Source organism: Nymphaea colorata, chromosome 1, assembly GCF_008831285.2.
Source record: "Nymphaea colorata isolate Beijing-Zhang1983 chromosome 1, ASM883128v2, whole genome shotgun sequence".
Taxonomy (NCBI): domain Eukaryota; kingdom Viridiplantae; phylum Streptophyta; class Magnoliopsida; order Nymphaeales; family Nymphaeaceae; genus Nymphaea; species Nymphaea colorata.
In genome coordinates this window covers 33,938,640-33,964,633 of record NC_045138.2, presented here as the reverse complement: position 1 = coordinate 33,964,633, position 25,994 = coordinate 33,938,640, and the positions used below count along the sequence as shown (strand labels likewise).

Here is a 25,994-nt window from a genome sequence, read left to right as displayed (position 1 = left end):
TCTATCTGTAGCTTGGGCATGTTTCTTAAGTAAAATAAAATAAAATAAAATAGAAACTTCTCTATTGGTCATGGTGCTAGCTTAAAACATGCTTCCGTCCCGTGCATGTTTTCATAATGCGAGACAATTGCTAGCAATATTAATGTTGTTCTTCATCGCCATTGTTAAGATATACTTGTTACAAGATTGATAAAAATGAAAGGGTTGATATATAAGATGGGTTTTCTTTGAAAATCTTGGCAGACTTATAATTAGAACATGATTTTTTTACGAGTTCTCTAGTTTGATTTGTAGAGTATGAAAGGAAAAAAAATCTGAAAGATGCCCATTCCGCGGCTTATATGGTAGACTCAGAAAACGAGTCTGTCCTTGTAGTGAAAAAAGAAGGATACAGCTATCAGCCCCCTCTAATCTAGCTGATCTGGAGGTTAATAGATAATGACATACATAGCACTTCTTGGTCTGGAACTTTTTAGAAAATAAACAAAGCGGGGGCCTATGTAACAAAGATTTCTCGAGTACGGGAGTCGTTTTCTCATGCTAGGAACTGATGCATGTCCCAGGGGAAATGTTTAGTTATTTGTTTATTCCGCTTCCTTCTGAAGGGAAGCCAGGCTGACCATGGTTGGATTTTGGAAGGGACGTATGAGATAAAGGATACTGCCGCGACAAATCCTGTTGGTGAGCAGGCATGGTGTGAATTGTTTTGTGAAGGAACAGACCTCATGGGCCATCTCAACTTGGAGGCAGCCGATTTATTTGGATTGTCTGGACTCCGAAACAGACAGAGGTTACTTTACAGCAATTCGAAATTTCAAAAAGCAGATGGCATTAAAGAAAAAAAAAAAGTTGAATTAACCTGATACATACTGACACATATGGGTCGATTCATGCAAATCCAAACCAAGTTTGGTGGCACATTTTTTCTCCCCAAATAGAAGAATTTCAGTAAAATGCCTTGTTCAATCGACTTCAAATCACAAGTGCCATCACATAAATGAGGAATGCCAAACTGTCGTTGACGAAATTCAGGTAAATGCATAGTGACTTAAGATTCCTTACCAATTGAGAGAATATCGGATAAGGGATAAATCGTGGATGCAGATTAAAAGAGAAAACTTTTCCTTTTACTCAATTGTCATCACCTCCCGAAATTTTGTCGGAAGATGGGTTCTACCGTTGAACTGATCCCGCTGCAGATGAGGAAGTTTTGGTTGCAGCGAAGGGTTCGGTCTAGAACCTAGGTGAACCTAGCTACGGGCATGAGCTCAGTCCAGAGCTCGAGCAGACCTAGCTATAGGTGGGTCAAGGTAGGGATGGGTAGGCTAGGTCGAGTGTAGGTTGACTAAGTATAGGTCTAGGCGTGGATGTGGTTGGGGTTGACTTAAGCTAAGTCAAAGACCCGAATAAGAAGGTAAGTGTGGAAGGTGGGTGCGGCTTAGGTCTAGCCGTTTCAGGTAGGTCCGGGACACTTGGCCACGAGGGAACTAGCTGCCTTGGACCGTAGTGGCTACTTTCTAAATGGGAAGGAAAGGAAAGGAAGCTCATGGGGATGGGATTGCCAAAATGGGATAACACGGCGCGGTGGGGTCCGCGTTTAGGAGTTGCCTAATTGGATGAAGGCTGGCGAGATCCTAATTGGTAAAATGAAGGGGGTGAGAAAAGGCCAAGTGCCAAAGATCTAAAAGGGATGAACACGAGGAATGGGCGCCAAATTGGTAAGTGGCCTAGCCGAAATCTTCTTCTTCTCTAGGAATATGACACGTGGAGGATAGCAAGGGGCTGCAGTTAAGGAAGGATTACAAAGAGGGAGCGATAGAGAGATTACGTGGGATTGTAGGAGGAGGGATCGCACGTGCTGAGCTTGGCGTGGACCAGATGTGTGACACGTGGTCAAGGGTGTGGCTATTTTGAAATAGGAATTACGAGTTAGGGTTGACACTAAAAAAGAATATGCAAATGGGATGCGGGATCATCTTCTTCCTCAATTGTAGGAATAAGATCGGACTTAGGTGGCTGGCGAGCTCAGAGGATTAGGAAGGTTGACTCTAGGTGGGTGGACGAGGGGCTGTGATGTGATGAAACCGAAGAAGGAAATGATTGAACTTACCAAAAAATGACCGGCGGCCAAGGAATGTGCGAGCTTGCACTGGTGGCTAGGGACTGGAAACCCTAGTGCGCTCCTTCGATCAAAGTCCAATTTACCCCTTGTGCCTTTTCGGGTTTGAGGGGCAATCTGGTCCATGCTGGACTTCGTCTAAATGCTGACCGTGCGACCATCGGAATTCCAATTAATTTCAGGCCGAGGCCTACAACTCCATTTTTGATGGCCGAAATTACGCCAAACCTTGCAATCATGACTCCTTTGCTTGGGCGATGCTTACTTACTGAATGCTTTTCTTCTTGAAATCATGCCCGGATATGTATTTTTTGTTGCACTTTCCCTTGCTGGAATAACACAGACTGAGCTTACTAGAGCCGAGATTCATCGAATGGATTCTTGAGACTTTTCACCATGAATCTCCTTCCAAACTCGGAGGGAAAGAACCGCAAGAGTCTAGAGGCTCTTGAGACGCGTAAGAGAAGCTTTAAGGCTGTTTTCACCCAACGGAGAGAGGTCGGACTCTCGGGGATTGCACCGAGGGACAGATCTCAATCTTGAGCCGAACACAACGCTAAATCAACCCAACATGTTGCTAACAAACTCTCAAGGTCTTCGGTACTAACCTTCTCGTTTTGATGCTTTTGGAGTCGATGCCGAGGAAGATGGTTTCCCTTTCTTTTTCAACTTTTCCGGTATGAGACCAGCCTCACAACCTACGGGTGTTTGCTTGAGTAGTTGGTTCGGCAGTTTGCCTTTGGCCCGAATTTAGGCCCGTATCAGACTCTGATGAAGGCAAGGGAATAAAAGTTTTCCAGGACTCGAGCTGGTAGATTTTTGCAAAGGCACCATAATCAATGGTTGTTGCCATGGGGTTCTTCGTGGACCGATCGGAGGCCGCGCACGCCGGAGCTTGCCGCTATTCTTAAGCCGTGATCCTTAATTCGGAGAGGATGCTGGGAGACAAAAAAACGAGCCAAAATGGGAGAGATAACCTTCGGTTTGGAGATGAGATGGTGCTATTACAGTCGCCGGATCTTCACCAAGGGGTTGACAAGGGAATAGAGGACGCCACAAAGAAGATGACTAGATAAAAGAGAGAACTTACGAGGCAAGGGAGAAGATGGTGAAGGCGTCTCAAGGTAGGGGACGCGTGAGGGGGGAAAGGGTACCACCGTGGGAGAGAGGAGGCACGGTTGAGGAAGACGACCACAGTGGGAGAAGGGTGACCCGTGAGAGGGGTGAGAGAAGAACACGAGAGGAGAGAGAGACAAATCTCACAAATGAGAATTCTATTCCATAATTGCATATCAAATCCAAAGTACAGAAAGCTTAAGTACTAGCTAGGGTGACTCGGTTCACAGATGGATTGAACCGGTTCACTCATGAATCAAATCAATTACTAAAACAAATGAAGTAGAAAAGTGAGACGCTACTCGTCTCAAGTCTAGAGTGAGAACCCATGGATCTTGGGGGATACATTTTCCTCATGGGCGCATGGTTGAGCTTGGGCAGGCTCCACCCAATCTGCCTAGGTTCGGTCTAGGCTACGTTGTTTGACCTCGGATTTAGACTCAATAAGGGTTTAGACTATTCTAGTAGGGTGAGTCCTAGTAATGGCTCTTGACCGCCTTGAGGTTCATTCTTTAATTCCTTGAACTTGGCCGTTGTTGCTCCGTCCACTGGAATAACTCCAAGCTGATCATTAACCTCGTCAAACGGTCCAAACACCATGACGAACTCACTCATAGCCTTCACGAGTCCAGATTGACCCACTTGGGTAGTTGGTTCGACAGTTTGCCTTTGGCCCGAATTTAGGCCCGTATCAGACTCTGATGAAGGCAAGGGAATAAAAGTTTTCCAGGACTCGAGCTGGTAGATTTTTGCAAAAATGAGGCGATATGATTTGAAATTATATAAAAGGTCTCTCTACATCCACATACGGTCTTACTTTTCCAATCTCCTTCTTCAAAGCGATGCCTTTTATCATTTTCGTTTTGCTCAATCTATATTTTCCCTTTCAAGAAATGATCATGTAAACCAGTAGTCAAATAAAAATTGGCAAACTATGGGTAGGTATATGTAAATGATCCTGGGAGTCGACGGTTCTTCAAAAGCCATTGAGAATATTTGAAAAGGATAGGCACCCAAAAACGAACCTATATGGGCGGATCTTTTTAGTCCTGAATCTAAATCCAAATTTCTAGATTTAGGTTCGCACAGACAGACTTGGTTTTGAAATATTTTTCAATATGGTTTCAATGTCTCGAAAGCAAGATCATTAAATCGTTCCTTCATTCCTAAACCTTCCAACATGATATTAATTGATTGACCAATCTCGTTCGTGTGCAGTCATGAGATGCAAAGTTTCATACTCAAACCCCAAAAGGATTTGATGAAGCAGGTTTGCTGGAATTGGATCTAAACGTTGTAGTTCGTACAAAATTATAGAAATGAAGTTCACAAACTAAAGTGTACACAACACAAATGCCTTTATTTATGTGCCAATGGGGTGAGCAGGTTGATGATAAATTAGATCTGCACTAGGCCCCAACACAGCCTTGGACTATGGAGTAGGATTTTTGGCTTTTCCAATGGTGAGATTAAAAACTCCTCTCGCTCACAGATAGAGGCTTTCTTTATTTGGTGCAATATCTTAGGATCAACATATCCTTTCTCAAACCAATGAATGTTAGGACCCGTTCTGCATTTAGAAAGAAAAACTACTCAGATTGGGGGCATAACACACGAAAATAGGTTGAATAAAAATTCAACATAGAATACATATCTTATCATTTCTCAAGACGACAAGTGATTGAATCTATTGCTTGCTCATTTTAGCTAGTAGATATTCTTGGGTAAAGAAACCAGTTTGTGATTGAACCTTCCTTTACTTTACTCAGCTCAGTCTAGAGTAGCTCTAGTGTGGAAACGAACCCACCCACCTTGGGTAGCAAGCTCAAATTTATTCCTCGGGCAAGTTGAGCAACCAAGATCTAATCTTGGATGGAATTGAGATAAGCACCTAGTCTCAATTCTATCTTTCGTTTTATATTCAGCCACTTGATAATGACCTAGGATCAGCTATACTAGAACTAGTAATTTAATTTAATTTCCTCACTTGTTATGTGATGATTTTGCACTTTCGTCAAGAAACATTGCTGCTCCCTGACCAAGTAGATTAAATCTCAAGTTAATACATTGTCCTAAGGCTTTTACATTTGTTGGCTTACCAAGGAGAGAGCCAGAAATTTTTCATGAGGAGGGAGCTGAATTAAACTTTTTAAATTTTGACAGTGCCAGAAATATCTTTTTTTTTTTAATTTTTATATATGACAACTTAAATTTTTTAAAATTTACATGTAAATTTTTTTTTTTTGAGAGGCACCATGGTGCCTACAAGCCCCCTTGGCTCCACCCTTACTTACAATTGAACTAACAACCAGTCACCCATCTATTGTCGGTTCAACCAACTACGTAAGATGACTTGGGCCAGCTACGCTAGGATTAGCTGCAACTACTCAACCTCTACTGAATTTATGAGTTATGTCGGTTCACGAAATTTTTTTGTTCATAAGAAAGGGTAGATATTGTTACGAGATTTATTGAGGAAGATTGACATCAAGATTGGCAAGCATATCAAGAGTATCCTGCTGTTACAATTGATTAGATAAGGGAAAGAAATCCTCCATAATTCTTTGCATAACCGTTCTCTTGGTTATCGCCAAAATCAAAGTGTATAAATCTCCCTTCTCTCTTTGATTGTAAACAGAGCAGTGAAATAAAAAAAGTGAAAGTCTTCTTCTTCCTCCGTGGACGTAGGCCTCAGTGCCGAACCACGTAAATTCTTGTTGTTTCTCCTTGTTCCTCTTATGGTTTTTTAACATGTATCAGAGAAGGTTATGTGATCCTGCTGGAAATTTTTTCTCTGCTGTTTTTTTGAAGCGTCGGGTGGTTGTGGAGCTGCTGCTGAATTTATCATCAGATTTGGAATTCTTATTCAACGGCGTTTCACGCTTGCGGAGTCTGTTGTCTGATGCTCAACCAAAATTTTCATCGGCATCGGCAGAACCTTGTTTTTCTTCATGCCGCTTATCTATTGTGTTCTGTTTCAGCATAAGATAGCAGAACTGGGTGGGTGATTAAAACAGAGGAGAAACCCTTCAACGAGTCATATCTGGAGTTCCTTTTTTGGCTTGATCTTTTGGACGTCTGTTCCTTGGGATATCAGCCACCTACCAACCAGTTTTTAGGATTTTTGGAGGTCGAGATCATCCGTGGTGATTTTTGAAAGATCGCCCTGTCCTGAGAATCGCTTTTGTTCCTCTGTTCTTTGCCTTAACCTGAACAGAATTGGAACCTGCAACAGATTGACATCTTCCAGCTTCAACGAGTCCTACCTAGGAGAGTCGGTTGAAGCTCATTCTTGGGGCGTCCTTCCATACATATCCAAGGGTGCTGTGGACCAAATTTCAGAACGATTGGAGCTTGGGTTGATTTTTGGTGACTTTTCAAAGAAGGACCTCCACTGTCGACCAGGAGTCCTGTAGTTCCGCCAGGCCTTCTGGAATCTTTCTTTGGTCTTCTGAATTCTCTGCTGCACCAAGGTTGGTTTTTTTGATATCTCTTTCTATATTTGATAGATTTCTGTCATTTCTTGGCTTAAATCATGGCAAGCGAACAACAAAGACAAGAAAATACAGAAAACTCTAGACGCCTCAATAACAACGAACAAGGCATCCAACCTTTGAAAATCACCAATATTCTCTTGAATGGTGAAAATTACTTGAGTTGGGCAAAGGCGGCTCGATTATTTTTAAGCGGACGATCCAAAATCGGCTACATAAACGGAAAGATCAGTCCTCCAGATAGTTCGGATCCTAAATTTGATGATTGGCAATCTGAAAATGATATGGTAATGTCATGGCTTATCAACTCTATGGAGCCCTCTATTTTAAAATTATTTATGTATCAAGAAACTGCAAAAGAGATTTGGGATGAGTTAAAACAACTCTTCTCCGAACAAAATAATCTCGCACGAGTTTATCAAATTCAAGTCGAGATCGCCAACCTTATGAAGGGAGAAAAGCTGCTAAATCTTTACATAGGAGAACTCAAAAGCCGATTTGATGAACTTATGCAATATAGGCCTGCTACGACTGATCCCGATACATACAAAATTTGATTTGAAGAAGACAAAATATTTAAGTTTCTGGCTGGATTAAGAGCTGAATATGAGGGTGTTAGGAGTCAAATCCTTAATACCACTCCCTTTCCCAACTTCAATAGCGTTTGTCAAATGATACAAAGGGAGGCTGCCCGAAGACAAGTTATGAATTCCAACACCAAAACTGAAGAAAGCAATGAAAAAATGGCATATGTAGACCAAGCCGATTATACCAAAGGAGATCAAAAACTTCTGAATGCCAACAAGCCTCTCAATGCCAAATTCAGCTAACAGAAAGGAAGAAACAAATCTAAATGCACCCACTGCAGGCGATCTAGGCATACCCGTGAAAAATGCTGAGAGCTGGTTGGAAAACCCACAAGAGATAAAGCAGTGACTTCCACAAATTCTGACTCAGCCAACTTCGTTACCAAGGACGATCTTGAGAAATTCTTTCAAAAATTCGCCAAGACAAATTTAATTTCATCTCAGCCCATCAGCAATTCTGAAGGTAACAACTTTGCTTTGACTGCTACTTTAAATCGTTCTACATGGGTCATTGATACAGGAGCTACTGATCATATGTCTAGTGACATAACAAAATCGATCAACATTGACAAAACAAATAAACGACCTGTTTTACTGCTGATGGATCGGCAATTACTGCTGAAGGATACGGTGAAACTAAATTCTTTGAAAGGGGGCAGAAATCTCGAGTTTTATATATTCCTAAACTATCAGCAAATCTTATGTCAGTAAGCAAATTAACCAAGTCTCATGATTATCTGGCTGTTTTTTCCTCAAAGGATGTGATATTTCAGGATCGTGTGATGAAACGGGAGATTGGTAGAGGGCACGAGCAGAATGAGTTGTACGTGATGGAGAAAGATAGTTGCAGTTTCATGATGAATGACCAGAAAGATAGAAGTTGACCTGGCACGCCAGACCTGGTCACATCTCTGACCAAAATTTAATTCGTCTTATTCCTTATCTTACAGTTGAAAATACTTCATGTGATGCTTGTGAATTTTCTAAATCCACGAGACTACCATTTCAATCTTCTACTGAAAAGTCTAATGCAATTTTTGATTTAGTTCACTCAGATGTTTGGGGACCAGTCCCAGAAGTGTCATATTCTGGATTTAGATACTATGTTTCCTTTATTGATGATAAGACTCGCATGACTTGGTTGTTTTTTCTCAAGCATAAGAGTGAAGTTTTTAATGCTTTTCAAGATTTTTTCAAGATGGTACATACTCAATATGGAGTAAAAATTAAAAAACTTCGCTTCGATAATAGAGGCGAATGTGTGAATGATGCTCTTGAAAACTTTCTAAAAGGAGAAGGAATACAGCCTCAGTACTCTTGTGTTGGTATCCCACAGCAGAATGGAGTTGCTGAACGAAAAAATAGACAACTTCTGAACATTGCTCGTTCTCTTATGATACATATGCATGTTCCGTTTCGTTTTTGGAATGATGCTATAACTATAGCATGTTATATTGCCAACAGGGCACCCAACTCTAGCATTAAAAATAAAATTCCTATAGAAGTTCTTCTCAATAGAAAAGTATCTATAAAGCATTATAAAGTGTTCGGATGCAAGTGTTATGCTCATATACAAGAAAAATTTAGGAACAAATTTGAAAAGCATGCTGTTAAATGTATCTTCCTCGGCTATTCTAGTAGAAAGAAGGGGTACAAGTGTTATGATCCAACTACTAAAAAATTTCTTATATCTCGTGATGTGAAGTTTTTTGAACAGGAGTCATTCTTTGATGACCAAAGAAAGGGGGAGATGAACGTCAAGCAGCCCATAGCTGAAAACAACAAGAAATCTCCTTATGCAAGTGAGAAGACTGTATTGCCATTAGTTGGAATTGGCGATGAAGTTCCTTTCGCAAGACAGCCTCATTCTGAATCAAATCAAAGCACCTCAAATGTTGTGTCCTTGCCTACATCATTGCCTTCACCACAAAGAATTCAACAACCTCATACCTGTTAAAATATAAATCCTTCACCAGCACGTTGAAGAGGAGTCTCTTAGGATTCCACCTCCTTGTAGAATGTGTTAAAATATTTAATGTCCTTGTAACATGTGAAGAGTCTCCTAGGATTCTATGTTATAGTTAATATCCTTGTTATATGGGAAGTCTCCTAGGATTCTATGTTGTAGTTAATATCCTTGTAATATGTGAAGTCTCTTAGGTTTCTATGATGTAATTAATGTCCTTGAAGCTTGTGAAATCTCCTAGGATTCTACGATTGGAGACTCTTAGAATTCTGAAAATGAGATTATAAATAGAGGCCGTGCAAACCATTTTGGCTACGGCTTCTTCTCCTCAGTTTCTTCTTGTTTTCATTTTCTCTCTCTCTCTCTCTCTCTCTCTCTCTCTCTCTCTATCTTCCTGCTTGAGTGCTGTTTTCGGGTTACAGATATTGGTGCTACATTTCTATCATGGTATCAGAGCGCCAGGTTACGTTATCTCTACCAAACGAAATGCCCAAACAGGTCTGATCTGGTTAGAACTCTTTTCTCATCTTGTCTCTATCCTGAATTTACTTTTCTCTTGCGCAATTCTTGTTCCTTTTTTCTTCTTGCTTACCAAGGACACATCTTGTTATATCGTGTCTTCTTTCCCTCTCATCTTCTACCTATATACCATTCTTTTCTGCTGTCATGGAAAACCTTTCGCATTCTGGCATGTCCTCAAGTTTTCTTCCTCACCTTATTACCGAAAAACTCAACCATGAGAATTATCTGATCTGGAAAAGGCAAATCATGCCTTTCATAAGAAGTCAAGGCCTCTTTGGACATCTCGATGGTTCAACAAAGGCTCCACCAATATCCGTCTTACAGGAAATAAAAAATGAGGCAGGAGAAGTTATTGTTGTTCATGAAGACAACAATCCTGAACATGCTATGTGGATGAGACGTGATCAAAGTCTGGTTGCGTATATTTTGTCCACTTTATCTCAACAAGTGTTACTTTCAGTTTCTGATGATTGTACTGCAGAAGAATTATGGGAAACCCTTGCTGATACCTTTTCCCAAATATCAGAAGCTCGAATTATGTACTTAAAGAAAGAATTTCAGAATTTGAGCAAAGGTTCAACGTCTATCATGGATTATTTGGGGCGTATTAAGGCCGTCGCAGACCAACTTGCTGCCTCAGGGAATAACATTTCTGATAAGGAAAAGGTGCAGCAAACCTTGAATGGACTTGGGCATGATTATCATGCTTTTATTACAGCTCTTGAGGTCCTTCCTGTTCTGCCTTCCTTCAACGAACTACAAGGTAAACTTCTCCAACATGAAATGAATATGAAAAGAGTCATTGAAAGGACTGATCAAGGGAACTCCCAAAATGTGTTGGCTATGAATGTAAAGTTTGGTAAGAGCCATGGGAACTCCAACCATGGTGGTCGTGGCATTCTACCAACACCACATAACCAAGGTATGTCTCCTTTGGATACTTCAAGAAAAATACCAATTTGTTTTCAGTGCAACAAGAAAGGACACATGAAGGCACAATGTTGGTTTAATCCTCAAAATAAAAACAAAGGAGTAAGACATGATTATAAACAAGGAGGACAAAGTTCTAAATCCACCGCTGAAGATATGCAACAGCTATTGATGGCCGCATTCTCAAAGATGACTATAAAGCAAAATGAGCAGGGAGAATGGTTCTTGGATTCAGGTGCAGCTACCCATGTGACAGGAAATGCAGGTAAATTGACTAACTTATCCCCTCATTACGGTAGAAGTTGCATTATAACAGGTGATGGAAAATCTCATCCTATTACACATATTGGAAATGCACATATTCCATTGTCATCCTCGTCTCTATCACTGTCTAATGTTGTTCTTGCTCCCAATATCAAAAAGAACATCATATCCATTTCTAAACTCATTGATGATACAAGCTCTTCTGTTGAATTCACACCTTCTTCTGTCTATGTCAAGGACCTCCAAACGAAGAAAATGTTCGCTAGAGGGGAGCGTCAAGGGAATATGTACGTCCTCAAGGAATGTCTACCCAAGGATTCATCCACTTTTGATATAGGATTGAAGACATTTTCTCTTTCTCATAATGCGTCATCAGTGCCAAGTTCTTGCCATTTTCAATCAAAAGTAAGGGGCCCTAACCAATTTTTGGAGTCTGATTTGTGGCATAGTCGGCTAGGACACTGTGGTCGACATTTCATTGAAAAACTTGTCACAGATAGTCTCATTCCAAGATCAAGTTTACCTCTTACTTCAAGTGTCAAAAAATGTTCAAGTTGTGGACTTTGTAAGAGTCATGTTTTACCTTTCCATAATATAAATCAAAGGGCTTCCAAACCTTTTGAAACTATTTTTTCTGATGTATGGGGGCCAGCCCCTATTGATTCCATGTCTGGGTCAAGATATTATGTCTTATTCATTGACTCTTACTCACGTTTCACCTGGATTTACTTCATGAAACACAAATCAGAAGTACCTCACATATTTCGAAACTTCTATGCCATGATTCAAACTAAATTTTCATCCAATGTGGTGCATTTTCAATGTGATGGAGGGGGAGAATATTCCTCGCTTGATTTTATTGAATTTCTACGTGAAAAAGGGATAACTAGACAAATTTTCTGCCCTTACACACCACAACAAAATGGTGTAGTTGAGCGGAAACATCGACATATAGTTGAAAGCGCCATGAGCATGATGCATGATACTAATGTGCCCATTTCCTTGTGGACTGAAGCCTTCCATACTGCTGTATACATAATAAATTGTTTGCCTATGACACTCTTGATGTCTAAATCGCCATATTTTACACTCTTAGGCAAACAACCTGATTACAAGAACTTGAAGGTTTTTGGTTGTGTATGCTATGTTCACGTTGATGCTGCCTTGAGGAACAAGTTTCAAGACAAAGCTATTCAATGTAGATTCGTTGAATATGCTGATGAATATAAAGGTTTTCGATGCTATGATCCAACAACTAAACGTATCAAAACTTCAAGAAATGTCATTTTTGATGAACATAGTTTTGATAATACAAATGAAATGCCTATGACCATTGAATCTTATGATCCCTGGACCAGTACACAGTTATTCAATGCAGATCCTGTTATAGAAAATGATGTGCCTCAAAGTGAAGATTCAGAGAGAGCAATACAACCGTCGGATATGGCTCAAAGTGAAAATCAAGAAGATCCAACACAGTCATTAAGTCATCACGAAAACAATAATGAACAGAGCAACGATGCACATCGGTATTCGGGTCTTATCTACAGTCGACGACTAAGGGACAGAGATGCTCACAGTGAAGAAGACAACATGCCCCACCTTAGAAGATCCCAACGCATTCGTCATCCCATTCACAGGTGGGTTAGCTATGATTCTTTATCACTTGATTTTCAGTTATTCATGGCAAAAGTTGGCAAGGAGGAAGAACCTACTTCATTTGATGAAGCATCAAAATCACATCATTGGAGAAAGGCTATGAAAGAAGAAATGGATGCCTTGCATGAATGTGGAACATGGGAGATCGTTCCGAGGCCACACGAAAAGAACGTAGTGGGCTCCAAATGGGTATACAAAATTAAATACAAACCTGACGGCAGCATAGAAAGACACAAAGCAAGGTTAGTAGCAAAAGGGTTTACACAACAATATGGAGAAGATTATGATGAGACATTCAGCCCTGTGATCAAAATGGGAACAATTCGCGTGATTATATCATTGGCAGTTGAATATGGATGGAGACTACATCAAATGGACGTGAAGAATGCTTTTCTTCATGGTGATTTAAGGGAGGAAGTATATATGGAACAACCTCCAGGATACACGAAAGGAGACTCTCATGCATGGGTTTGCAAACTAAGAAAATCTATTTATGGACTTAAACAGGCCTCACGTTCGTGGTTTGACAGTTTCTCTTGCAAGATTCAAGAATGTGATTTTCGGAGATGTCCTCTAGATCACTCTCTTTTCATTTATCGAAAGGAAAACATATTTACTTTACTTCTTATATATGTTGATGATATTGTTATCACAGGCAATTCAGAAAAACACATAGAAGAAGCTAAAGTTTTGATGATGCAAAACTTCAAAATGAAAGAGCTTGGTGATTTACGATTCTTTCTTGGAGTGGAGATTGATAGGCACAATAATCGCCTCACATTGACACAACAGAAATACACGTTGGATTTGTTGAAAAAGTCAGGTATGTCTGATTGTAAGCCTGTTGGAACTCCTAGTGTTCTAAATCAAAGACTAAGTGCTCAAGATGGGGAGTTATATGAAGATCCTACACAATATCGAAGTATTGTTGGGGCACTTCAATATCTTACATTTACTAGACCAGATATTATATATGCTGTGAATCAAGTATCCCAATTTATGCATGCACCTAGAGATACTCACATGGATGCTGTCAAAAGAATATTAAGATATCTTAAAGGGACAGCAAGAGATGGCTTAGTTTATGGTAAGAGTGAAAATATAACTACTGGACATCAACTTATGACATTCACAGATGCAGATTGGGCTGGAGATCCCGATCAAAGAAAGTCCATTTCTGGTTTTTGTATTTTCATTGGACGTAATCTTGTGTCTTGGAGTTGTCGAAAGCAAAAGGCAGTAGCAAGATCCAGCACTGAAGCTGAATACAGATGCATGGCTGCAGGTACTGCTGAAGTTACATGGGTTAGACATTTGCTAGAAGACATTGGAGAAAAGATTAAAACATCAATGTTAATGTGCGATAATCAAAGCGCTATTAACATTGCCTTTAATCCCGTACAACATGGTCGAACAAAGCACATTGAGATTGATCAACACTTTGTTAGACAAAAGGTGGAAGACAAGAAAATTCAGCCTATTTATGTTCGTACAGATGAACAAGTTGCAGACTTATTTACAAAAGGATTAACAAAGGAACGATTCTGGTTTCTAAAAGGCAAGTTGTACATGGTGCAAAACCATGCACAACTTGAGGGAGGGTGTTAAAATATAAATCCTTCACCAGCACGTTGAAGAGGAGTCTCTTAGGATTCCACCTCCTTGTAGAATGTGTTAAAATATTTAATGTCCTTGTAACATGTGAAGAGTCTCCTAGGATTCTATGTTATAGTTAATATCCTTGTTATATGGGAAGTCTCCTAGGATTCTATGTTGTAGTTAATATCCTTGTAATATGTGAAGTCTCTTAGGTTTCTATGATGTAATTAATGTCCTTGAAGCTTGTGAAATCTCCTAGGATTCTACGATTGGAGACTCTTAGAATTCTGAAAATGAGATTATAAATAGAGGCCGTGCAAACCATTTTGGCTACGGCTTCTTCTCCTCAGTTTCTTCTTGTTTTCATTTTCTCTCTCTCTCTCTCTCTCTCTCTCTCTCTCTCTCTATCTTCCTGCTTGAGTGCTGTTTTCGGGTTACAGATATTGGTGCTACATTTCTATCAATACCGACACCAATCCTCTCACTCCTTCCACTGAACCCAATTCCAACTTGAGCAACTCAAGCCAAACCTCTCAAGAAAACTCCATTAGACGGTACACTGACCCTACTAAACCACCAACCAAGTTTAGTGACTATTACACTTATCTTACAAACAAAAACTACTCCATAGACCAATACCTTTCATTTGAAAACTTGCCCATTCACTATAAATCCTATATCCTAAATGCATATTCCCAACATGAACCAAAAACCTATGAGGAGGCTAATTTTGATCCAGAATGGCGAAATGCAATGAAAGAGGAGCTTGTGGCACTGACAAAAAAATCAGACTTGGGATCTAGTTCCTTTACCTGATGGTAAAAAGCTGGTTGGATGCAAGTGGGCTTATCGAATACAATATAACAGTGATGGAAGTGTAGACCGATACAAAGCTCGTTTGGTTACCAAAGGCTTCACTCAAACCGAAGGTATTGACTATACTGAAACTTTTGCCCTTGTTGCAAAGATGAGCTATGTCCGAACTTTGATTTCAGTAGCAGCAAACAAGAGATGGCCTCTGATTCAGCTCGATGTCAAAAATGCTTTTCTTCATGGGGAACTCAATGAAGAAGTTTATATGGAGGCTCCAAAAGGTATAAAAAATGAGCACAAGCATGTTTGTAAGTTAAAAAAGCTCTATACGGGTTGAAACAGTCACCACGAGCTTGGTTCTCTCGTCTTAGTGATGCTCTTGTTAAAATGGGTTTCAAAAGAAGCAGTGCTGATCATACTATGTTCACGTCTTTGAAAAATTCTAAAATTTGTGTTATCTTGGTTTATGTGGATGACATAATAATGACAGGTGATGATATTGACTTTATGCCACGCGTGAAGGATTATCTCAATCGGCTCTTTGAAATAAAGGATTTGGGAACACTAAGATTCTTCTTAAGAATTGAAGTTGCTCACTCAAATAAAGAAGTTTTTCTTTATCAAAAGAAATATACGCTAGATCTGTTGAAAGAAACTGGATGCTTAGGTACCAAACCTGCAGAGACTCCTCTCGAAGTCAATTGTAAATTAAAGAAGGATGAAGGTGAACTTGTCGAGAATGTTCAAAGCTTTCAGAAACTTGTTGGTAAGCTCATATACTTGACTGTTACAAGACCAGACATATCTTATGTTGTAAGTCTTATTAGCCAATTCATGCACTCTCCTAGATCATCTCATGTCGAAGCTGCTCATAGAATCTTGAGATATTTGAAAAGATGTCCTGGAAAAGGGATTTTGATGAAACGTGATCTGGCTCTTGATGTTGTGGGCTATACTGATGCAGACTGGGCAGGAGATCCAAATGACAGAAGATTCACTTCTGGTTTTTGTACCTTTGTTGGAGGCAATCTCGTAACTTGGAGAAGCAAAAAACAATCAGTAGTTGCTAGATCAAGTGCAGAAGCAGAATACAGAGCTATGGCTTGGTGCACATGTGAACTTGTATGGATTAAATCTCTTTTGAAGGATATGAATATTGACATCAAGATTGGCAAGCATATCAATAGTATCCTGCTGTTACAATTGATCAGATAAGGGAAAGAAATCCTCCCTAATTCTTTGCATAACCGTTCTCTTGGTTATCACCAAAATCAAAGTGTATAAATCTCCCTTCTCTCTTTGATTGTAAACAGAGCAGTGAAATAAAAAAAGAGAAAGTCTTCTTCTTCCTCTGTGGACGTAGGCCTCAGTGCCGAACCACGTAAATTCTTGCTGTTTCTCCTTGTTCCTCTTATGGTTTTTTAACAGATATTGACATAGGCTGGAAGAAACTTCTATAAATTATTTAAAACATAACTCGAGTGACAACGGAACATGGGAAATAATACAACCAAGCGAGTTATTGATTAACATAAAGGTTAAGTGGACATGATTTGGTTTCGATAAAGAAGCAATCTTTATCATTTCCTGAAGCAAAATATCGAGCTGAGCCGTAGCTAATGTCGTGTGTGAGACAACTTGGCTTAAATTTCTCTTTATCAGATTTAGGCGTGGAACATACTCAAGCAGGGAACCTCTAATGCCACAACCAAGCCGCGGTACATATAGCGGCTTATCCAGTATTTCACTAATGCATCAAACCATATCGATTTGGATTGTTATGTGGTGCGAGAGAAAATTTGTCAAGGAGTCACGTGTTTGTTATATAATTGTGTACAATTCCCTGTAATCATAGATGTAACAGAAACTCAAGAATGAGAAGGTAGTTTTTTCTCTATTTGCTTGCTCTGTTTTCTGCTTCTACAAAGTTCACAATTATTGATCCCATTTTGTGACCTGAAGGTGGCAAAATGGTGCTGAATGGCAGAGCGTAACTCGGAACCAGTGGCCAGGTGGTTGTGGTCCGTACTTATGCTTTAATAATTTTATAAATTAGGTGGTTGATATATATATACTATCTACGGGTGTCCTTAAATGTATAAAATTAGCGCCTCTCCAACAAACCACCATTTTCGTCTGCCAAATTATGGAGTACTGTCAGAATCGCCTCTGCACATTGCAGTTAATACGAAGATGACTACATATAGGTGCCGTTACACCATCATCACCCACTGCAAACAATAGACGAGATTTGGCCGTTCCATTGAGGTCGATTTCTCAATTTCACCTTCTCCCCTTGAGAGTACTCATCAATGGCTTCTGAGGCGGTGACGCGTCGTAGCGCGAACTACCACCCCACCGTTTGGGATCACACCTCCATCCAATCGATCTCCAGTGCCTTCTCAGTGAGCTTCTGTTCTGTTCTGTTTCTTAAGCTTGATTATATGTGCATACATGATCCATAAAACGCGATCAGATGAGATCAATCGATGCCATATGAACATGATGTCAGCATACTTTGCAACACGATATTGAATTCACGTCTGCCCACTTGAGCCGATGATTTCTCCAGCGTTCTTTTCAATGTTCAAGATCAAAGGATCGATTTTACGAAATATAAATAGAGCTGATGTTTGTTTTGTGCATGCAGGAGAAGCAACATGGAGATAGAAGAGAGCAACTGAAGAGTGAGGTCAAGTCGTTGCTTGAACCAACGGAAACCCAAGATCCCTCAGGACTATTGAAGAACATTGACTCGATACGACGCCTTGGTGTTGGATACCACTTTGAGAAGGAAATCAAAGCAGCGCTGCAGCATCTGTGTGATGTTCATGGCAATCAGACGCAGAAAGATCTGCACGAAACTGCTCTGAGATTTCGACTGCTGAGGCAGTATGGCTTCAATGTTTCCTCAGGATGGCGGTTGTTATATGTTTGTTTTGATTTGTTTATAATTCTAAAAAAGAAGGAAAACCGTCAAATCAGGGCATGACTTCAGTTTTGTTAACTTAAAAAGAAAAACGTCAGCTTTTTTTTTTTTGGCGATTAATAAGTTCTTTATTTGATAGGTTTTGGACTGTGCTTAACAAGAAAAAAGTGAAACTTTTTTTTCTGAGTACGCAAAAGACAGGTTAAAAAGTTTCTTAATGTTCAAAATTTTTTCTTTTTTTTACAAGCTTCTCGTGAGCAAAAGAAAAAAAGGTTGTGGGTAGGATCCCTCCTCGCCTTGCCAAACTGCGGTTTGACATTTCATTTTTTTTTTTTTAAGTTGAACGAGGTCAGGATTCAATGCTTTATCAGGTGCATGATCTTGTCAAAAATATTTCCGGATGCTTGGCTATTTTTTGAAGAACTCAAATATATTATGAGAATTTTCCTGTTGTGAGATTTGATATTTTAATTCCACGAAAATGAGATTATTGGTGACTCCACAATGAAGTAAATAAGCAACCCGTGATCTAATCTAATGGCTTTTCCTTTTCGGGTTGTTGGGAAAAAGATATATTTAGCAGCTTCAAAGACAAGGAAGGCAATTTTAAGTTGAGCTTAGCGGAGGATGTACAAGGGTTACTCAGTCTGTATGAAGCATCATACCTGGGCTTTGATGGGGAGGATATCTTGGATGAGGCGAAGTCCTTCTCAGCTCTGCATCTCAAGGCTGCTGCTGGCGGGAAGGACATGGGTAACGACGATGGGCTGAAAAGGGAAGTGGAGCGTGCCCTGGATCTTCCTTTGCACTGGAGACCAGAGAGACTCGAGGTCAGGTACAGCATAGACGCCTATGAGAAGGAGGAAGAGAAGAACCAACCTCTGCTTGAGCTTGCAAAACTCGATTTCAACATTCTGCAGACGATCTACCACAAAGAGCTCAAAGAGCTAGCAAGGTACTCCGTTTTCTTTTCCTTTTTCCTCCTAGCTATGATTTCGGGTTCGATGGTCAGATTCTTTTATTCATTATGAAACGGATCATATAGCAATTATTTCAAGTTCATTTTGCAAGAGATCGACGGCGAGTTAATAAATTGCTGTTTCAGGTGGTGGAGAGAACTGGGGCTTGATGAGAAGCTGAGCTTTGCAAGGGACAGGTTAGCGGAGAGCTACCTGTGGGGAGTGGCGACATGTCCCACAGCCGCAGCACTCGGACTCCCGCAAAGAACTGGGCAAGGCTGTTGCTCTGCTCTCTGTTCTTGATGACATCTATGATCTATATGCATCCATCGATGAAGTCGAGCTCCTCACAAAAGCATTTGAGCGGTACGTGCTTTTCTTTTTAATTTTTTCCGTTCGCCAACACAAGCAGAAACTTCTTGGCATATGTAAATTGCATGGAACGCGATTGTTCTCCAAAAAAGACTGAGGCTTCATTTGCATCTTTGTTAAATGTTCGCCTCGGGGCACATGTTAGCCAATGTTCTTACTCCTTGCTGGGAGAAGAGATGTACAACAAAAATCAACATCATTTGCCTTCCAGCAGGGGCGCCCAATGTTGTTACTAATGCAACTTTCTACTAGAGTGAGCTATAATAGGTTTCATGAGAGTGCAAACATCATTGCACACATGATTGAGATCTTCACGGGGAAAGTTCCATACATTATTGGGTTTTAATACGCACTTGACATTGAGATGATTATGTATGATACAAAGCTTTTAAATGGTTGTATTTTACCTACACGAACAAATATTTTTGTACACATTCGAAACTGTAAGGGTTTTGATATTAGGTCCGCCGGTGACGGGCATGAGTACCGGATCAAAGGAGTTTGATAGGGCGGACACACAACAAGCATGCACCAAAGAGGGTGGATAGTATTTTTGATTTTTTTTAATGAAATGATGGGTAGTTTAGACTTTTTAACTTTTTCACAATCATTTTTTACTCTCTTAAAAGTTCTTTATTTTAATAAACATATTTTGGTCATTGCACAGCTTTGTAAACAATTTTTTCGTGGACAAATCTATGCACCACGTAGAAGCCTCGACCAACATGTACACCTCTTTGTTGTACTTCTTGGAGTGGAAATCTCGTGACTGGGGAAAGATAGTGACATTATTAAGGACATTAATAAATTCGATTATGTCTGATTCCAAACGATTTAGGAGTTAGGAAAAATTGGGACTTAGGAAAAAATTTTAACATATGATTAAGAATTCAGATCAGATTCAAATATAAGAAATGACATTCAATTGAGTTACTATTCATATTTGGATTTAATTAAATATTGACTAGAGTCGAATGGAATATGCTTTTAAATAAACACCATATACTCACTGTTAGGATTGGGATTGGATTTAAATTATGAATTCAGATTTCAAATTAGGATATGGTGTAGATTTTTTTCATCCGAATACGAATTTTTTAGACAGTTTTAAGGGACAGTAATAATTTTTTACTGGTGTCAAACAGCTTCTAAAGGTCCGTTTTGGCAACATCAACAAGCTTGCCCTCAAAATTAAAGCAAATTAATAGAACATGCGGTCTTTCATAAATCTATCTTAATTTTTAGGGTAAGTTATGGAACAGTAACAACTAGTTATTGTTGTCAAATGGGCCCTAAATGGGTTTACATGGACCCCAAATCTGCTCTTGGCCTAATACTGTCACTATTTTCGGATCTAAATCCGGATCCATGTGTATGAGTTAAGAGCTTTTCTCTAACCCGTGATCAGCCGTGGAATGGAAAACTTAGCACTTTGGAATTGCTCTGCTTTCTCAGTGTTTGGTTCTTTCATATTCTAATGAAAAGCTACTAAGATTTTGGGACACCATTTCAGGTGGGACTTAAAGGTGTTGGGGGAACTCCCACATTTCATGAAGCTATGCTACTTAGCTGTCTTCAATTTCATCAATGAAGTTGCCTACTTGGCTTTGAAGAAGCATGGGTTCGATGCCACTGAAATTTTGAAAGATGAGGTAATTGATTATATACTTTCTGATGTTTACATAGCTCTGTAATTTGTTTCAATAACCTAGCTTGGACTTCTTGTTGAAAGGAGATTGCAAGTACTCGAATCCTCTGCAGAGCAGCAGTAAACTTCTTTTGTTTACCAAACGACAAGGCTTGTATCCAGGAAACAACTATTCCAGAACTAACCCACATCAAAATTTGAAGCAATTATCTTAATCTTCTTCTGATCTTATTTAGCGGATTATAATCTGTTGGTTCATCCAGATCGATCAATTACTCACATGGTTGGATCGTGATCTTTTGCTCTATAGTGGATAGCGATGTGCAAATCAAAACTGGTGGAAGCAAAGTGGTATCACCAAGGACACAAGCCAACGCTTGAAGAGCACATGAACAATGCATGGGCTTCGCTTGGGTTAGTCCCCGGCTTGCTGATCACATATTTGGCGCTGGACATACAACTGACGAAGGAAATAATCGACACCATGAGGGTTAAGAGTAGGATTATCTACTGGGCATCAGTCATTCACAGGCTCATTAATGATGTGGGAACCGGACCAGTATGCACCCTTCTTTCTCTTATCCGATCGATCGTAAAGCATGCGCGCACGCACACCCACAACACATACGCGCCTTGTAGCTTACACATGCACACTGATCAGATTAGTTTGGATATGTATGTAGGTAGGCAAATATCTAATGCATTAGTACTCCTTTATGGAAGTCCAGCTAATACAATGATGTTATATGATGGTGGCTGCTCCATATATGAAGGCGGAGCTAGAACGCGGGGACGTTCAACCGGCGGTGCACTGCCACATGAACGAGAAGGGCGTGGAGGAGGAGGCCGCCCTTGAACACATCAACAGCTTGCAGAACCAGGCGTGGAAGATGCTGAACAAGGACTGTGCTGCGGCAGGCGACGTGCCCAGAGCCTTGATAGATGCCTCTGTGAATCTTGCTCGCGTCACATACTTCTTCTACAAGGATGGAGATGGATTCGGGGTTTCTGATGGGAAGACCAAGGAGCACATCACCTCGCTCTTGGTGAGCCCCATTCCTATTTGAAAACCCCGCGTCTTCGTAATCTATACATGTTGTTGAACTGGACTACCGGCTTCTTCAAGGCTGTGTCCTAGTATCTGCTTGCTTGCGTTTTCATCTCGTGCCCGGGGATTTTCAAATCTGTTGGCCGGCTAGTAAGTCTTTGATCTGTCTGATGCTTGGCCATGTATCTTAATTAAAAATAAAATAAAATTAAATCTTCTCTATTGATCATGGTGCTAGCTGTACCACATGCTTCCGTCCTGTGCATGTTTTCATAATGTGATACAATTGCTAGCAAAATTAGTGTTCTTCTTCAAGCTGTCGGCATTGTTAAGATGTATTTGTCATTAGATTAATTAAAATGAAAGGCTTGATATATAAGATGGATTTCTTTGAAAATGTAGGCAGACTTACAATTAGAACATAAAATGCTCAGGAGTTCTCTAGCTTGATTTGTAGAATATAAAAGGAATAAAAATCTGAAAGATGCCCATTCCGTGCCTTGTATGGTAGACTGCAAAAACTTGCCTGTCCTTATAAAGAAGAAGAAAAAAAAAAAGATGCTGTTATCAGCCCCCTCTAATTTAGCCGATCTTTTAACTTGGGTTAATACATAATGCCATGCATAGTACTTCTTGGTCTGCCGGTTTTGATAAAATAAAAAAAATTAAGTATGGGCCTATATTACAAAGATTTCACAAGTACGGGAGTCATTTTCTCATGCTAGGAACAGATGCATGTCCCAGGAGAAATGTTTAGTTATTTGTTTATTCCGCTTCCTTCTGAAGGGAAGCCAGGCTGACCATGGTTGGATTTTGGAAGGGACGTATGAGATAAAGGATACTGCGGCGACAAATCCTGTTGGTGAGCAGGCATGGTGTGAATTGTTTTGTGAAGGAACAGACCTCATGGGCCATCTCAACTTGGAGGCAGCCGATTTATTTGGATTGTCTGGACTTAGAAACAGACAGAGGTTACTTTACAGCAATTCGAAATTTCAAAAATCACATGGCATTAAAGAAAAAAAAAAGTTGAATTAACCTGATACATACTGACACATAATGGGTCGATTCATGCAAATCCAAACCAAGTTCGGTGGCACATTTTTTCTCCCCAAATAGAAGCAGAGTACATGAGTCATGAAATACGGTTTGACGTTTGAGGCCTAGAGATCTGGATAGCAAAAATGAGTGCGTAGAAGCATTAAACAAAGTGGATACATTATCAAGGCTGGAAAGTGACTAATCTCACCCGTTTGTTCTGGACGTATGCGTAGTGTGTCCTTCTCTCTGTTGTACACAATAGACAGAGACTGCGATGTTCAAAGGAATAAACAAAAATGAAGGGTCAATTCAGAGAGTCAGAGAGAATGGGTGAAAATGGAAAGGAGTGTGGACGAGGGAAACGAGAGCGAGAGCACAGCGTCAACTGTGCCTCCCATTTGCCTATTACATTTATGAGGGTTGGCGCATTCAGACAAACGAGAGCGAGAGCACAGCGTCCAGACAGATCACGAGCAGAACAGGCGTTTGTTTCATTGATGTGGAGAGGGGAGCCGACGGGGAGAGGGCTGCACCGGCGCCTGCATGCGCGCGTCTTCCCGTGCGTCCCTTTCAAGCAAATCTCGTAAGCATGGAGAGATCCATTACCTTTATTAAAAATAAGACCTTGAGTCATCAAAACTACAATTTCATTTTAGTCTTCAAAAAAACATGAACCGCCGTTGGTTTTTATTCTTGCAAGCAGTATTTACATCTAAGTCTGATTCTGAAAAAGTCGAAGACGGACCAAACTAATTAGATTGACCGTCAGAAATTCCAATTGTGTAGATAGATTTAGTTCAACTGCATCAACACCAAGCGATATATGGCCTTCGAAATTGTTGCAAACTTGAAGATGTTGGGAGACAAATGAAGTAGGCTTCGGGTTTTAGACATGACTCAACAGACTGAAGCTTGGATTGGATAGCAGGACGAAGAGATATACACTCATATATTTATATTTTAAGGGCGTTTGGCAACAAAAGCCGTTAGTGTTTCATGTAACGTTTGCTTCTAATGTTTTTATGAATCTATCTCAATCTTACAATTACCTAGATTCATAAAACACTAACACAATGTCTCTTTTGGCAAACGCCACCTTCAATGCCAACTTTACGTTGATGGGCATATCGGCGAGCTCATGTGACTTCGATTAATGGCTGACCATTGGTTCAAACCCAGTCAGTTGATCCCATGACTTGTCTGGATCAGGTCAAAAATGTTTGTAGGATATTTCCACTGAAAAAATTGAACGTATCTATAAAATCAGCTACTAACTCCAAACAAACCAAAAAAAAAAATCAGACAACTATAACTTATGAACCGCAACTATAAACTAAGAAATGTCATGCTTAGGTTAATTACTTGTCATAAATATTTCGTAGTGACATTGGGTAATATTTAGAACCAAGATCGGGTGATCTGGCTCGATTTATCTGATACAGAACCATTTGGGTCGGTACTATTGGACTTGTGACCCACTCTTTTGGCGATTTTGGTCAACTTGAGCGATTCTCGAGTGATCAATTAGCTGGGTTTTTTTACCATGCTTATTGATCGTCACCCTATAAACATACACGATTGTGAATCCAGAAGGCATTGCCTTTCAGTTTGCTGGATCAACTTATCTCACTTCATTTGATATTGACCCAAGTCTCACGGACTCATCAGAACATTCGCTGCATCCGAGTTGACGCCACTCAAGTTTATGTGCAGATGCAAATCCTAACTGCAGCTTTACTGATATGAATCCTTTGAAAAAATGCGGCACCTGTGCTGGCACTATTTCACACCTTAACCTGCAACTAAGATATCAAGGCATGCACATGGTTGAATAACGCATATACAATCATGTCTGTGGTGTGGAAAGTCTCATTATAATGTTGGAAGACAAGGTCCAACAGTCCGGTCCGGTACCCAAGTTATATTTCTTCCTACATTGCCAATGCAGGAACCACACCAATATTTGTCTTTTTATGAGGGAGAGAGACAAGTCGGTACCAAACTCGAGTTGCGTATGACGTCTCACGAATGTATTTAAATAGCTGGAGTATTTTTCAAATAGAACAGTCGATTCATTACTTATATGCTTTTATAAGGCTCAACCACTGCCTAACCAGCTCATACGCCAGCAAAATTGATTATAATTTGTCCACATCCACAAGCAAAGCGTGACTGAAATTACACGCTTCTACATGCTGCTAGGTAACTCAAAACTCTTCCCACCAAACACCATCTCTTTCAAGAATTAGTGAAACTCTTCCTGTTCAGATGAGCAACAATGCTGGATGAAGCAAAAGTGGATGCAAATTGCAGTTTCTTAATAGCTAAGTATCAGTCACAGACTTACATATAACCTGATTTTGCAAAACATGATGTAAATTACAGTTTACTTTATGGCGCCAGCTTTCGAAGTATCTTGTTTACTTTCCCGAAAGTTAAGGGAAGAAAAGGTCAAGTCTGTCGCCCAACTGCTAAACACAGTGGACAGACCATGACAATTAAGTGAAAAGTAGCTATTTAAATAAATAACATATATTTAATGTCCATAGTGTTGGATTCAATTTAAAATTTGGATTGGGATTCATATGTTAATGTAAAAATTGGATTCACATTATGAATTCAGATATGGTATAGATTTTTCTTCATTCAAATTCAAATATGAATTTGAATATGTAGATATTCAACAAAACTGATAAGACAAGGTATATGTCCTATTAAAATTCAATCCATTGACATCCCTAACTTAAAGTCTTAAAAGTAGCCTTGTCCCCAATCCGAATGGTATAATCGCCTAATTGGTGTGCAGCTCAAACTTCCTCCAAGTGCTGATAGAGAGTTGCTTGATCCGATTTCCTCCACTAACCGAAAATGTTATTTTACAAATAATGCCATGACCGTGAACCGGACGGAGTATTTTTGTCGCCGGTC

The 25,994-nt window shown here is 39.9% G+C and overlaps 1 protein-coding gene and 1 pseudogene across 1 annotated transcript; both read left to right on the top strand.

Moving 5' to 3' along the window:
- Nucleotides 1-15,456: 15,456 nt before the first annotated feature.
- Nucleotides 15,457-16,284, top strand: LOC116246277 (uncharacterized mitochondrial protein AtMg00810-like). Its single transcript, XM_031618068.1, has one exon. It carries the CDS (start codon nucleotides 15,457-15,459, stop codon nucleotides 16,282-16,284), a length of 828 nt encoding a protein of 275 aa, XP_031473928.1.
- Nucleotides 16,285-17,233: 949 nt separating this feature from the next.
- Nucleotides 17,234-22,234, top strand: LOC116248197 (trans-ocimene synthase, chloroplastic-like; annotated as a pseudogene).
- The last annotated feature ends 3,760 nt before the right edge of the window (nucleotides 22,235-25,994 follow it).

Bases quoted from the DNA above. Each gene is read 5' to 3' on its own strand.
- LOC116246277 (XM_031618068.1), top strand. From the start codon at position 15,457: ATGGGTTTCAAAAGAAGCAGTGCTGATCATACTATGTTCACGTCTTTG.